Source organism: Rousettus aegyptiacus, unplaced genomic scaffold (assembly GCF_014176215.1).
Source record: "Rousettus aegyptiacus isolate mRouAeg1 unplaced genomic scaffold, mRouAeg1.p scaffold_m13_p_6, whole genome shotgun sequence".
In the NCBI taxonomy this organism is placed as follows: Eukaryota; Metazoa; Chordata; class Mammalia; order Chiroptera; family Pteropodidae; genus Rousettus; species Rousettus aegyptiacus.
Window position 1 is genome coordinate 41,520,644 of NW_023416309.1, and position 14,329 is coordinate 41,534,972.

Consider the following 14,329-nt stretch of genomic DNA (forward strand, 5'->3'; position numbering starts at 1 on the left):
AGGTGAGTACTACGTACTCCAGACCGCACATTGACTCCTCCCAGCCTTCATCTTTCCAGATCCCATTCTTCGATTCCCCCAATGTACAATGAAGGAGGCCAGCTCAGTTACCAACACTATTCCCCACTCCTGGAATTTTATCTGTTTTCAGGGACTTCTTTTGTCCCAAGAGAGCTCTCCACAGGAAGTGACTCCCTCAAACCAGCTGAGGATATACACAGACTGAAATCTACTGGGCCAGACAAGTAAAGAAGTTAAGGCGGTGGGCGATAATTGAACGGAGAGTGGTGGGGACTGTGGTATACAGGGGAGCACACTTTTACAAACGGCTGGGGCACTCAGCTCTGCCCATTGCCGCCATCCCAGCTGTCCTCTTCTTTCCACTTTCTGCAACTCAGGCCCACGTACTTTACCTATCTATTCCCTCCTTTTCCGGGGCATCGCATGTTTTCCGCGCAGCCTCAAGCCCCGGCCTGTCCCAGGAGCTGCAGAACAGCCGATGAGATGCTCTCTGACGCAGACCCACTTTCCCCCTGGGAACCCCGAACGAGCTGAGGGAGGGGACACAGCCTCTCTTTGCAGGTCCCCACTCGAACTGGAAAAACCAGGGCCTCGCCCTTGGGAGCTCCGGGATGCGGATGGGAATACGCGACACTTCCCAGAAAACCCTAATCTCCCAGTGGGTCAAAAACCCACTGGCTAGAAGGACAGAGTCAAGGGATGCGACAGAGTCGGCGGCGTCCGGATGGCAAACCCCAGTTGTGTAGGTACCCCTTCACTCAAGTCACTTCCAGACCAGACTATTCTTGGTGGGGAGGGTTCACTGCGGACAGGGGGCGGCTCCTACGCAAATGACTCTCCCTGCGCCCTAGGTCCGCCGCGCGCGCAGCTGCGGTAGTCATTGCGCTTCCCCGCCCCCGATCCTGGATGCCCCCCTTTCCTATCTCCGTCAGGCCCAGAGAGGAGCTCCGCCCCCAACGCGCCGCCCCAGCCCCAGCGCCTTAAAACCCGGTGCACACCGCCCCGCTGCGCCCCGCCCGGCACACCTCACCTCTCCTTTGTATCTCTAGCCGCAGCCGCTCTCCCAGCCCTGGTTTCGGCACCATGAGCTTCGGCTCGGAGCACTACCTGTGCGGCCCCTCCTCCTACCGCAAGGTGTTCGGAGACGGCTCTCGCCTGTCCTCGCGCCTCTCCGGGGCCGGAGGCGCGGGCAGCTACCGCTCGCAGTCGTTGTCCCGCTGCACCGTGGCCTCCTCGGCCGCCTGCTCCTCGGCCTCGTCGCTCGGCCTGGGCCTGGCCTACCGCAGGCCTCCGGCGTCCGACGGGCTGGACCTGAGCCAGGCGGCGGCGCGCACCAACGAGTACAAGATCATCCGCACTAACGAAAAGGAGCAGCTGCAGGGCCTCAACGACCGCTTCGCTGTGTTCATCGAGAAGGTGCACCAGCTGGAGACGCAGAACCGCGCGCTTGAGGCCGAGCTGGCGGCGCTGCGGCAGCGCCACGCCGAGCCGTCGCGCGTCGGCGAGCTCTTCCAGCGCGAGCTGCGCGACCTGCGCGCGCAGCTGGAGGAGGCCAGCTCCGCTCGCGCCCAGGCCCTGCTGGAGCGCGACGGGCTGGCCGAGGAGGTGCAGCGGCTGCGGGCGCGCTGCGAGGAGGAGAGCCGTGGGCGCGAAGGCGCGGAACGCGCGCTGAAGGCGCAGCAGCGCGACGTGGACGGCGCCACGCTGGCCCGCCTGGACCTAGAGAAGAAGGTAGAGTCGCTTCTGGACGAGCTGGCCTTCGTGCGCCAGGTGCACGACGAAGAGGTGGCCGAGCTGCTCGCCACGCTGCAGGCGTCTTCGCAGGCCGCAGCCGAGGTGGACGTGGCTGTGGCTAAACCAGACCTGAGTTCGGCGCTGAGGGAGATCCGCGCCCAGTATGAGTCCCTGGCCGCCAAGAACCTGCAGTCGGCCGAGGAGTGGTACAAGTCCAAGTTTGCCAACCTGAACGAGCAGGCGGCGCGCAGCACCGAGGCCATCCGGGCCAGCCGTGAGGAGATTCACGAGTACCGGCGCCAGCTGCAAGCACGCACCATCGAGATCGAGGGCCTGCGTGGAGCCAACGAGTCTCTGGAGAGGCAGATCCTGGAGCTGGAGGAGCGACACAGTGCTGAAGTGGCTAGCTACCAGGTAAGGGCTGGTGCGCCGCATAGGGTGGGGCACCCTGTCCTCTCCCGCGCATACCTGAGCTTTCCCCCGCACAATTGGGGCCCTAGGAACTGAGTGAAAATGAAGGAATAGAAGAGCCCAGACTGAAGGTGTTGAGAAACAAAAGTCCCTGGAGTCTCCACTGATAATTTTTGGGGCCTGGACGCCCTCGTTCCCTGCCGTTCATGTACATCCCTGTCCAAAGCCTTTCTAACAAAGAAGCCCTTAGCTTCTCTTCTTTAGAGTCCGAAAGCCTAACTCACCCCTACCCCTGAGAAAGTGGGAATAGACACACTGGCGACTTGAAAAACAGACCCCTCCCCAAAGCAGTACTGAGCCCAAAGGGGACTCACGGTTTGTGGTGCTGTCTCGGCTGTCTGTCTTCTTTTGTTGGTTTCTGTGCGCCCTGGAATTGATATTTATGGACTATGGTCTGTCCTAGTGTTGAGGGAAGAATGATGGACTGGACTGGGAACAGTTCTACCCCATTTTCTTGACTTTTGTCCTCAAAGGAGTAGAAATTGGGAGCCAAATTGCTGGGTGATTGGGCTAGTATAACTGCCCTGCTCTTGCTCTACCTCCTCCCCAACCCACACACCCAACACACACACCCAACACACACACCCAACACACACACCCAACACACACACCCAACACACACACCCAACACACACACACACACACACACACACACACACACACACACACACACACACACACACACGGTTCCCTTGTCCACCGACTGATATTTATATTTTTCCCTAAAGAAGGGTTTACACGGTTAGCAAAGGAGAGTGGTCGGGGCGCTGTCCTTGGTGCTGATCCCGAGTTCCTCCCATCTCAAAAATCTCTCCTGTCTCTTGTCCCAGTTATGACTCTCTAGGCAATTAACTGCTTTGATTTTTTTTTCTTCCCCAACACCAACACATCGGTCTTGGCTACCTGCAATCAAAGGTCAGTCACCTCGTGGACAGCATCAATTTTCACTTTCATGGATGGCTTGGCACTTAACAAAACCACTTAATTTACTCAGCAGCTATAAGGTCTCATTTGAAAATGCCCGTTTTCTTAATGTTTTTCCAGTCTAAGTGCATGGGTTTTATCTTTATTATAGGCCAGCTATTTTTTTCTTCTTTGCCTATTCTCTGAACTCCAGTGTTTGGCTCTTTCTTCCTTTTTTTCTGCAAACAAAAGCCATTGCATCTTTAGTTTTACTATATAGAACATTTTGGGCACAGAGACAGGAGAAAAGTGTAGAAAATAATCTAAATAGCATGGTTCAGTGTTTGAGGTGCAAAAATTCAGAAACTTGCAATAATTAATTCTAGCGAAGATTGAAATTTACATTTGATAAAATTAATAGAGTTTTGGGGACATTAATAAAATACAAGAAAGAAGTAAAACCTAAAAAGTACAATTTTTGTCTGGAGATAAAGAATTATGCTTGGTGTGCAGGTATTTGCTGCTCATTATAAACGACTTCCTTTGAAGGAGGAAAGCTTGCTTGGAATATTTGTTTTGGTTAATTTGGAATTTGAGTACTGTTCAATTAAGACTTCTATTTTGCTTCAAAATCTGTAATTTGAACTCTTCACTGTGTGGCCTTGCACCTAGAAGGCCTGAATTGATCACATTGAGTTAATTGAGACTTCATATTTTCTTTTAGAGGTCTCGAAGGATGAGTTAGGTAGTTTTCTGAAGGGCTAGCCCAATATTTCTATCAAAACAATAACTTACCCACAACTGCCATCTGAATTTGTCTTTGCCATATCCTGATTGCTTGTTATAGCCCCAATATTCTAAGATGTAGTGAAAATATTGTCTTTCTTGTTTAGTTTGCATTAAAGGGTTTTTAATGCTAGAAAATAGTACGGTCATCTAGACATAATCTACAAGAAAAAAAAAAAAAACACCAGAAACTGCAGCATGTCTGCAGCTCTGCAGAACTACCCCCCATCAGGTTTAGCCTTTGATGACTCAGTGGACCTGCTGGTGGAGTGGAAGAAATCAGACAATGAAGAGCTATTTCCTACCCCTTGGGACCTAGGGCTGAGGAGGGGCTCACATCCTCACCTTCAGATCCTGAAAGCCTGAAGTCACAAGGGTGTCCTCTGGCTATTTTCTCCATAGTGAGATTCGGCCATTGTTTTCTTGCCCTTTCATTCCCTCTGCAGTCCCCTTTCACTGCAGTAACTGGAGGCTGCTCTCTTTCTTCTGCTTGAGTGAGTGGTAGGCCCATTTTCCTTTGCAAACTTGCCACCCTCGAAGAGGCAGAGCAAGGCCCCGTTAGAGTCACGTTTTCCCTGCCCCAGAGAGCTGACAGCCTGTTTAAGGAGAGAAAGCTTATTACACTTCGAAAGGGCAAAGAATGATTCAGAGTGACACAGTAAGTACACGGTGATGCATGAGAGGTCTACATCGGGCAACAGGAGAAATTATTTGGCTTTTGTCTGCAAAAGCCAAATGCAGCCACCCTCTTTAGATGAAGCATTTTCTGTTTCTAAACCAGGGTGATTCAGGTTCCTGCATAGTTGCTTCTCTACCATGAGAGTCCCCAAGCTGTCTCAGGACATTTTTGAAGAGTATTGAGGGCTCAGGCCTTGTACCATGGTCAGTCTTGGAAAGCTGAAGCTTTCCTTGAAAGACCTTGCTGAAGAATCAAGATCACCATTAGTTAATGCTCTCCAGGGAGAGGAGCCAAGTCTGCCCTTTTCTCTCCAATATAAGATTGGAATACAATCTAATTAAATAGCAAGAAGGGGATGGTCCCTTGGAGATTGGGGATGGCAGTGCCTGCATATAAATCTATAGCTTGATAGAGCCATTTATGAAATTAGAATTCAAGAAAAAAGCTACATTTAGTCTTTAATTCTTCCATGTGCTTTTGGTTTAGTTTTGCTCTTGCCCTTCTCTACCTCACTGTATTAATACTGTCACTTGAGCCACCATGATAGCTCCTTTACAAAAATAAATTGAAACTAGTGTTTCCTAAATCCATTGACACACCAAGGTCACTTGAGGGCTTAAAAAAAGATTCTCAAGCCTACTCCTGAAGATATAGACTCAGTAGTTTGCAGGTGTGGCCCAGGGATAAGCATTTTCAATAAAAATGCTGCATCCTGTTGTTCCTCAGATTGATTTTGGGGTGCCCTGACCTAAATTACATTTTCCAGTGTAAAGCAGCTCATATAATGAAAGATTTTAAAGTATGGCAGGGAGGAAAATGTGGGGATGAAACAAAGACAGGAAGGGGAATGAGGCATACAGGTGGATCACACATAAAAATCTCTCTCCCCGCCTAGGTTTATTGTGCAGAGCTGTAACTTGGGATGGCTGCACTGGCTCCTGTCGCCTGGGTGAGGGCCCCCAAAAGTGATGAAATCTACAGCACTGTTTGCTGCTGCTCCTCTTCACTGCAGATGCTAGATGGACAGTTCTTTCTCTTACTCCCAGCCCACATCCTTTAAACCCCATGCTTAGCACCTGTTTTATCTACTCCAGGAAAGACCCCAGCTGGAGCTGGGAGTGCCTCTCTCCCTTCCCCTCAGGCTAAGCCAGCAGCAGCTGCGTGCTTGGGGGAGGGGCAGACTGCAGCGCTCTGCTCAGATTTCGAGCAGGAAGCCATCTTTGGCAGAGCTTTTGAAGGGCGAGGCAAGGCACACTGGTGTGGGGGAAACAAAGAGCGCAAACAAAGAAACTAGACATTGAAGAGCGGTGATCAGCAGTCGGCCCAACTCCTTTCAAAAGGAGCAAAGTCATGCTTTTTGTCTACCCTGATTCAAAAAATAGATGTGAAATGTGCAACATAAAAGTTCAAGGAAATCTCATCTATCTAGAACTCAGCTCCCAACAACCTCTTATGCAGAAAACATCTGTGAAACAAAAATAGTTTTTTCAAAGGACCTAATAATTAACCTGCTGATGAGATAAAACATCTATCTCTAAATCACATATTAGGAAGTTGGCCCTTCTGATGCTCAGCCTATTCATTCTTACCTTAAATGATTCTAAAGCACTCTGTTGTTTAGATTTCAAGTCTGCAGCAAGATAAAGAAAAGGGACCACTAGAGTCAGGCATTTCAAGGAGTAGCAGAGCAGCAAATCAGTTCTTTCAGGACAAAGAAAACAGAAGAGTAGCAAACACTTAATTCAAACACAGCTCTTTGGGGCCATTTAGGGTAGAAATAAACAGCCTAATATACCTCAGTTGACCTGAAAGATAAAAGACATCACAGAATTATAGAAAAATAATCACAACCTGTAGTTGCTGAGAAAGGTGGTATTATGTATGTTTAATGTCCTAATTAAGAGTGGCACAAGCCACTTCCACAAACTTTTTATTCAAAATTTTTATTTAAAACTAGTGCTTTAAGAGATATATCTCTGGCTAGCAATATTAAGGTTATATTATACACTGCTTTCCTGAGTTATCCAAGGGCTTGTAGAGAGGGTCCATGATTAATTTGTCCATATAATTAAAAGGATAGAGAGTCACACAGTATGTAGTAACAATAATAAAAATCACAAACATGTATTGAGTAGACAAGTGCTGTTCTAATGCCTATTATCTAATAGAAAATGGAAGCATATAATAACGTGAAGTGCATTAAATTGGAATTCCGATTTAAGGATCTCAGAATACCTCAGTAAAGAATAAACGTTGTCATTTTCCATATACAGAAACAGAAGTTTTGAAGAAACTATAATATAGAAAACTGACCGAGGTATGTTAGTTACTAAGGCAGGGCAAGAAATGGAACCCAAAGATCCTGATGAATTCCTCTTTTTTTTGATATGGTATTTTTCCTGCTCCTTTGCATAATGAGAATACTTTCTCTTCTTCTTTTTCCTTCACCCTAGACTCTTTTTCCTTTTAACAGAGTAATACTGATTTCTTACCCCTGGCATCACTAGTAGACTTGCTTATAAGTTCGTTTAACCTCAAATAGCAACCACCAATTACAGTTTCTTGGAAAAAAATTCCTTTTAAGCCCTCATGATCCCAACACACTTTGGAATATTTCTATCACTGTCCAAAATAATATGTATTTTCCCCACAGCTTATCATTCCTTGTTCTGTACCCATTAGTTGATCGAGTCTCTCCTTTGCCATATTCCTGTCAATATTTATAGAATAGGTAGGTGGCATGAATTTTAATTATTTCTGCAGATTCTTTTGACTTGAAAGTTTGTCCCCCCTGCCTTTCACTGTGGCTTTATCCCCAAACAAGGGGAATTATAAGGGCCCCTTGGCACTTACCTCCTTGAGGTTTCTGATATATTTATCTGCATCACTATTTCATAAAAATAACCCTCGGTCACTATGCTTTTCATGTTGACAAAGTTCCAACTGAATTATATGACTTCTTTTCTTATACCTTTTCAGGCCATAAAAAAGGAAGTCCTGATGTAGCATCATTCATTCATTCAACAGTTATTCACTGTGCATCTACAGCATACATTGTGCTAGGCTCTGGCTTCCAGGAGTGAACTAGACAGAAAGGGTCCTGCTTCCATGTAAATTACATTCTAGAGCAGTAATTCTCTAATAGGTGTGATTTGCCCCCAAGGGATGTTTAGCAATGTCTGGAGATACTTTTGGTTGTCACAGCTGAAAGGGAGGGTGTGTGCTCCTGGCATCTAGTGGGTAGAGGTAGGGGATGCTGCTAAACATCCTAAAAGTCACAGGACAGCCCCCACAATGAAGCATTATCCAGATGGAAATGTCAATAGTGCCAAGGTTGGAAAACCCTGTTACAGAAGAAGGTGACAAAATAAACTAGTAAATGAAAAACTTTCAGATAGATAACGGCTAAGAGCAAAGTGGCCACTTTCAAGTGGGTGCAGTTTTCTAATTAGTCCTCCCACTGGAGGTCCCTTTTTCCAGTCTGCACGGCCATCCTTCATGGGCTAGCAGCTGCCCTGGCTTTAGGTAAAATAAGGTGCCAGATTGTTGTGGAGAGGGTACTTAAAGTGGATGCCAAGAAGACCTATCTGAGTAGAGGACATTTGAATTGAGTCTTATATGACATGACGTTGGTTCAGTCATGTAAAGACCCACACCCGATCATTCCAAATAGAGGAAATAGATGGCCTAAAGGGCCTGGGACAGCAACTTAGTATGTTTAAGGATCAAAAGGATAAAGTAGCTGAAACATGTTGAGCAAGGGGGAGAGTATAGCCCATCCTGGGGAGCTTGGACTTTATTCCAAAGGTGTTGGAAGATTTTAAGCAGGTAAACAATAGGATTGCTGTGTTTTTAAAAGATTCTCTAGCTGCTCCAGAATCACAAATGTAACATTGTTTTTCTTCCATACCTGGGTTTGTTTGCACCTGGAAGAATTTGGACCAAAACTATTACATAAACCTCATTTCTTTTAAAAATATATTATAATTTGAATCTGCCATGTGGATAAAAAAAATCTGTGCAGTGTGTCTGCTTCCTCTTTACTATTACATAAAATACTTTTAGTAAAGTGATTAAGTAGCAGACTTTAGGAAACCATCAAAACAGAGGCAGAGAAGACTTGCTGTCCTCTCTGTTGGAATTTTCTGAATCTAAGCTCCTGACCAGAGGCTTTGGGTTTTGAAAAGGTCATGCAACAAGCAAGTTATTAAGTGACAATACAACGAGCAAGGGAAGGATGGTAAGTAAGTAAAAAAAAAGAAAAGAAAAGAAAAGAAAATATCTCCTTAGTGTTCAGTTGAGAATCACGTGCCCTCTGGTAGAAGTTCTCAACCCTCGCCATGCATCCGAATCTCCTGGGGACCTTTATGAAAAAATGCAGTTGCTGGGACCCCACCTTAAAACAAATGAATCAGAATCTGGGCTGGGGCTGGGAAGTAGGCTTCGAGTGTTTTAATGTGTAGTCAGGGTTGAGAATTCTTGCCTTGTGGAAATCTCCGTGAACTTCAGCTATTTTAGCCTAAATATGTTGGGTATGTCATTTTTCAGGACAGCATTGGGCAGCTGGAGAATGACCTGAGGAACACCAAGAGTGAGATGGCACGACACCTTCGGGAATACCAGGACCTGCTCAATGTCAAAATGGCTCTTGACATTGAGATAGCGGCTTACAGGTACCTCAGAGTTCATGCTCACCCAAGCAGATGCAGTCAACTGGGGCACTACCCAAATTAATGGTTCTAGTCTCTCCAATTTGTGACAGGGGAGAGGGGGTGGGGAAAGAAATCACTGGTTTCTTCCAGGTGAGCTGACTTCTTTGCGCCTCAACTTTATTATATCCCGGCTTCATGTCGCTAGTCCTGGCATATTTTACTTTCCTCTGCTAGGATTTAAGGGGATAATGTGAGTACACAGAGGTTGAAATAAACCCATCAGACTTTAACTTTAAAAATAGAGTTTATACAACCTAGAAAGTCCTCGTAGGTGAGGTATCCCCAGTTCCTACTCAAGGCAGTGTTAAGTGAACATTTACCTTAAAAACGAAAGTAAGCACAACAGCTGTTATTTTTTTTTGACTGACAGTTATGAACCAGGCACGATATTAATTAGATACTGCATATAAATGATCAGGTTATATTATTCCAATTTTGCAGTTAAGGAAACTTGAACCACGGACTATGTAAGCTGCTCATAGTCACAGTGCTGGTTAATGGAAGAGCTCAGATTCAACCCCAGATCCGTCTGAGCATTTTTTTCTTTGTCCTTTATGCTATGTATACTACTTCTAAACAAAGCTGCAAGAGTATTTGAGAGTGTCTTGAGTTTCTGATTTTAAAGAAAAGATGATAAAAACTATTAGTTACAAGAAACAAGGTATCAGGGCTACTCTTGTATGATGCCATTTAGGCCGGGCTAAGAAAAAGTCTAGGATCTGAAATGGGTTCATTCATTGGTCTTTGCTATTGCTGGTTCCATTCCCTTTGTACTCCTGTACATTGGAAAAATACAGATCTCAAGTTCAGGCTGAATTAGGCAGCTCTTTCCTCCTCTGTCGACTTCTCACTTCTTTACCCCTATTGCACTTGGGGTGTTAATTAGCAAAATTACTTTTCCCTAGAGCTTTATAGACTCTAAGTGAAAAAATGGGTGTGATCAGGCCAAGGGGAATTGTAGGTTTTCCCTTTGTTAATATATTTGTAAATAGGATAGGTTTCCCTTTGACAGTGCTTTAAACACAGATGGCACTGAAGATGTGTGAGTGTGTGTGTTGTGTGTAAGTGTGCGTGCATGCACGTGCTGGATAACTTCCAGTCTTTGAGCCTTGGAATTCAATATTTATCAGTTTCAATCTCATGAGTAAACTACAGTCTTACAGAATCTTTCTAAAATGAATAGGAGCTGCAGGGTTAAGTCCTTTTTCAAAAGTTGCAAGTTGGCTTCCTTAGAGTTTTTCTCTATTCAATTTGCAGGAAACTGCTAGAAGGCGAAGAGACCCGTTTTAGCACCAGCGGATCAAGCATTTCAGGGCTGAATCCACTTCACAACCCAGGTTATCTGCTCCCACCTAGAATCCTCAGTTCTACAACCTCTAAAGTCTCATCCACTGGGCTGTCTCTTAAGAAAGAGGAGGAGGAGGAGGAGGAAGAGGAGGCTTCTAAGGTGGCCTCTAAGAAAACCTCCCAGATAGGGGAAAGTTTTGAAGAAATAGTGGAGGAGACAGTAATATCTACTAAGAAAACCGAGAAATCAAATATAGAAGAAAGCACCATTTCAAGCCAAAAAATATAATTCTGTTAAAAAAAAAAGTTAATGCTTAAGAAGGGAAAATATGCATCTGACTTGTTAAACAGCCTATTCCTGAACCAAAACACCTGTCACCACCGTAAAACGTCTTCAAGGCTTTAGTCTCATATTTAGCATTAAATATTTACTTTCTCTAACGAGAAAACCACTCCTTAGATTGGAGCAAACTGCAGTCCTAGAGCTACCACAGAGGCATTATTTAAGAACACAGCTTTCTCTCCTAAAGCTCAGGCTTTACAGTGATAGATGATGTAGGTACAGAGGAAGTAGAAACTAAGGTGCTAAATCTGCGATCGTCATTTGCTGTGAATTGAAATTGACACCTATATTCACTCACTAAAACCAGCCATTACCCAGCTATAGAATCTCACTGTAGATACCTAAAATATAAGATCACTGCCAAAGATAAACCAATGGTCACACCCTGACACCACTCTGATAACAGTGTTTCACAAGCGATAGGTGTTTGTTTAATGGAAAATGTTCTGCCCACCCTGCTCAATTCCATATATCCTTTCTCCCATTCAGGAAAAGGAAACAAAAGGCTAGTGTGGTATTCTTCCCTTTAAAACACATTTAGGTTCTTCTTAAAAGAACTTATCCTCTTTTAGCTCTCTGCTCGATGGGTAAAATTAGATGCATGTTGACCATTTCTATGATTCATGTAATGACTTCACCCTACCCATTTCATATCTTTCTAATACTGTAGGTTAAAAAAAATGGCAGTGATGTTTTAAGGGTTGCCCCCAACAAATAAAATAATGAAAAGAACCCCTAGATTTTAGGCTTTCAACTTATCAAATCTATTTAATTAGGGGGAAAATCCTACTCAATTAAGAATGTAGCTTTTCACCTTAATGTTAGAAACACAGTAATAGTTATCCCAAACTGTGATTAAGCTGACCTTAGATTTAGTAGTATAAATTAGAAGAGGTGAGTATTTGTATGAATGGAAAAAGTGAAGGTCTCATTTATCTGTGTCAGTTCGTTTGTGGTGATATAGAAACACTTGTTTCACACCCTTACCCTTAGACGGAACTCACATATTCCCCTTCCCTCGAGTCTAGGTCCTAAAGAGGCCTTGTTTTCACTTTCCTATGCCTTTTAAGAGTACTGCTAAGTGTAGATTATGTTATCAGCAGGACACAATGCTACTGCCCCAAAGCAAAATAAGTCACTTCTGGTCAATCAACACCACCAGCAACTATAAAAAAGAAATCTTTTCTCTTTTGTAAAAGAGTCTTGCCCAACGGTTTCTCACTGCTGCATTGTTGGAGGGGTCTCCCTTCCCTGCTGGGGAGGAGGACACTCAAACCACAGAAAGGGCCTACTTGCTCCTCACATGCTAGGAAGTAGATTCTCGAGCATCACCTTTTCATCTGCCCAACTGTGTAGTAGCTGCATTGCCCAGTCTTCCACGTGTGCCAAGTTTGATGCAGGATTAATGCTCTGCCAGCAGTCACTTCCAGCAGAGCTAAAGAGCTGCGATGTCTCTGTCACACTTCTCCATTAAGAGCTCTGTGGTGATAAGGACGTGATGCTTTTACTGAACCTTCTTATCCTTGCACATGCTTCCATAGCTCAAGGAACTTGAAAGATACTTTTCTCTTCTTCTTTTCCCTTATTCCATCTCTGTCTTTACTCCCTACACTTATTGTAAAACATTAGTAAAATAAGAATTAAAAGTCACATGAATCCCACCAACATAATTTGTGTTCTGTAGTTTCTGCTGCTTTAACTGAGAGAAGTACTGTTTTGGTTCAGTAAGACAGCCGTACCCCAAATAATTCAGAAATTGTATGTTCTCTGTTCCACACCTCCACATTCAGCTTCCTTTACCTCCCCCCCACAAAAACTTCGGGCTATAGTCTGTGTTCGTTTCAGATGTCTGGTCAGAAATACATAACACACTAAAGAGTTCATGGTAGGGAATGGGGAAATCAAATCAATCGAATGATTAAAGACAATGCATTTTGTGCCTGGACAATGATTTAACTAACTTAACTTGGTGAACATTTCTGAGAATGAACTGGTATAAGGCATATGATAAAAATTCTTCAAAAACAATAATAATCTTTACCTTCTTCGAAAATGGGGTTATACTCTGCAAAACCCAGATATTTAGGTAAAACATGGGCTACAGTACTAGAATTTTCCTCTACCGTAATGATTCTTAAGCTCGTTTGGATTATAGACCTCTTGGAAAAAGCTATAAACTCTTTACCAGAAAAAGACACATGCACAAAATTTTGAACAGATCAAGGGGCTCACGACTGCTCTAAGACTACCTATTTCTTGTGTCCAGAAGTCCATTGATGCCAAGTTGGGATTCCCTAATGCCATGCCAGGTTCCAGGATGGAGACTGCAACTCGCAGTTGATGCTGGTGGGTGCAGCTAGAGCTTACTGAATGCTGAAGGGTATGGTCATTTTCAGTCCATCTGGCTAAGGGCACTTGTATGCCACTCAAAGATACATTAATAGTACTGCTGGTGAAAAGAAATCTGTTAGTTATGCACTAACAATGAGAGTTATAATAATCAAAACATCTTTTAGGGCCTCTTAAGGCCCTAAAACACATGAGTTTATAATATAGACATTGGTTGCTGCTTCTAAGAATACTATTTAATTAATGAATCCTCTATGCTAAACCAAAGTCCTTTTATTACATTTGTATAATCTCTGGCTTGGACTAATTTATATCTTCTATTTTCAATGAGTCGCCGCTAATTGTCATGAGCTCATTTATAAAAGACATTAAATCATTTTATGGAGTTGATAAATTATTAAATAAGAACAATTACAGTAACAGGGAAACATGTTCAGAATCAGGAAGGAGAAGGGAAGGAAACAAGCAACATCAACTGTTCCCGCGGAACAGAACAAAGTGAGTCTGAGATTATGGGGAAGCCTATCCACGAAGCACATTAATGATACCCAAGATAACTTCTAGATTCATTAGATAATGAGGTCCCCTGCATCCTGAGACTTATTTATTTATAAGCTATAATTACAGTGATAATTTATTCAGTACCTACTTACTACGTGTCAGACACTGTACTAGGTGGCGAACATAGAATGATCTCATTTAAACCTTACAGCCACTCTGTAAGTGTAGTATTTGGATAGCCATTTTACAAATGAAGGAATAGAGCCTTGGAATGACAAGGTTAAGGCCTTGGTCATCTGTGCTTGCTTTTCTTTCCTATGTTGCCTTTCTACTTAAAAGAAAGTCCCCTCCCTTGAAGGAATAGAAATCTTTTCCACCCTTCCTCACCAGGTTTCACTTAAGGTTTCTCTGTCTCAGAAACTCTTGGCAATGCCAAGTCTTAAAGGCAGAGTGCTCCACTCTGCGGAGTCCTGAGCCTACTGCCTTCTTGCATTGCAGTGAAGTGGCAGCAACTCAAAATTGGGCTCTGGGCCCATCCAACCA

At 44.2% G+C, this 14,329-nt stretch overlaps 1 protein-coding gene across 1 annotated transcript; it reads left to right on the forward strand.

Annotated features, from left to right (window-relative positions):
* Positions 1 to 1,002: 1,002 nt before the first annotated feature.
* INA (internexin neuronal intermediate filament protein alpha) lies at positions 1,003 to 12,601 on the forward strand. Its single transcript, XM_016154502.2, has 3 exons — positions 1,003 to 2,169; positions 9,143 to 9,267; positions 10,564 to 12,601. Exons 1-3 carry the CDS (start codon positions 1,105 to 1,107, stop codon positions 10,880 to 10,882), a joined length of 1,509 nt encoding a protein of 502 aa, XP_016009988.1. The 5' UTR covers positions 1,003 to 1,104; the 3' UTR covers positions 10,883 to 12,601.
* Positions 12,602 to 14,329: the final 1,728 nt, after the last annotated feature.

What these genes read in the sequence shown, in the direction of transcription:
- INA (XM_016154502.2), top strand. Translation starts at nt 1,105, where the DNA reads ATGAGCTTCGGCTCGGAGCACTACCTGTGCGGCCCCTCCTCCTACCGC. An exon ending in CTGAAGTGGCTAGCTACCAG is followed by an intron (nt 2,170 to 9,142) that starts GTAAGGGCTGGT and finishes GTCATTTTTCAG; the next exon opens with GACAGCATTGGGCAGCTGGA. An exon ending in ATTGAGATAGCGGCTTACAG is followed by an intron (nt 9,268 to 10,563) that starts GTACCTCAGAGT and finishes TTCAATTTGCAG; the next exon opens with GAAACTGCTAGAAGGCGAAG.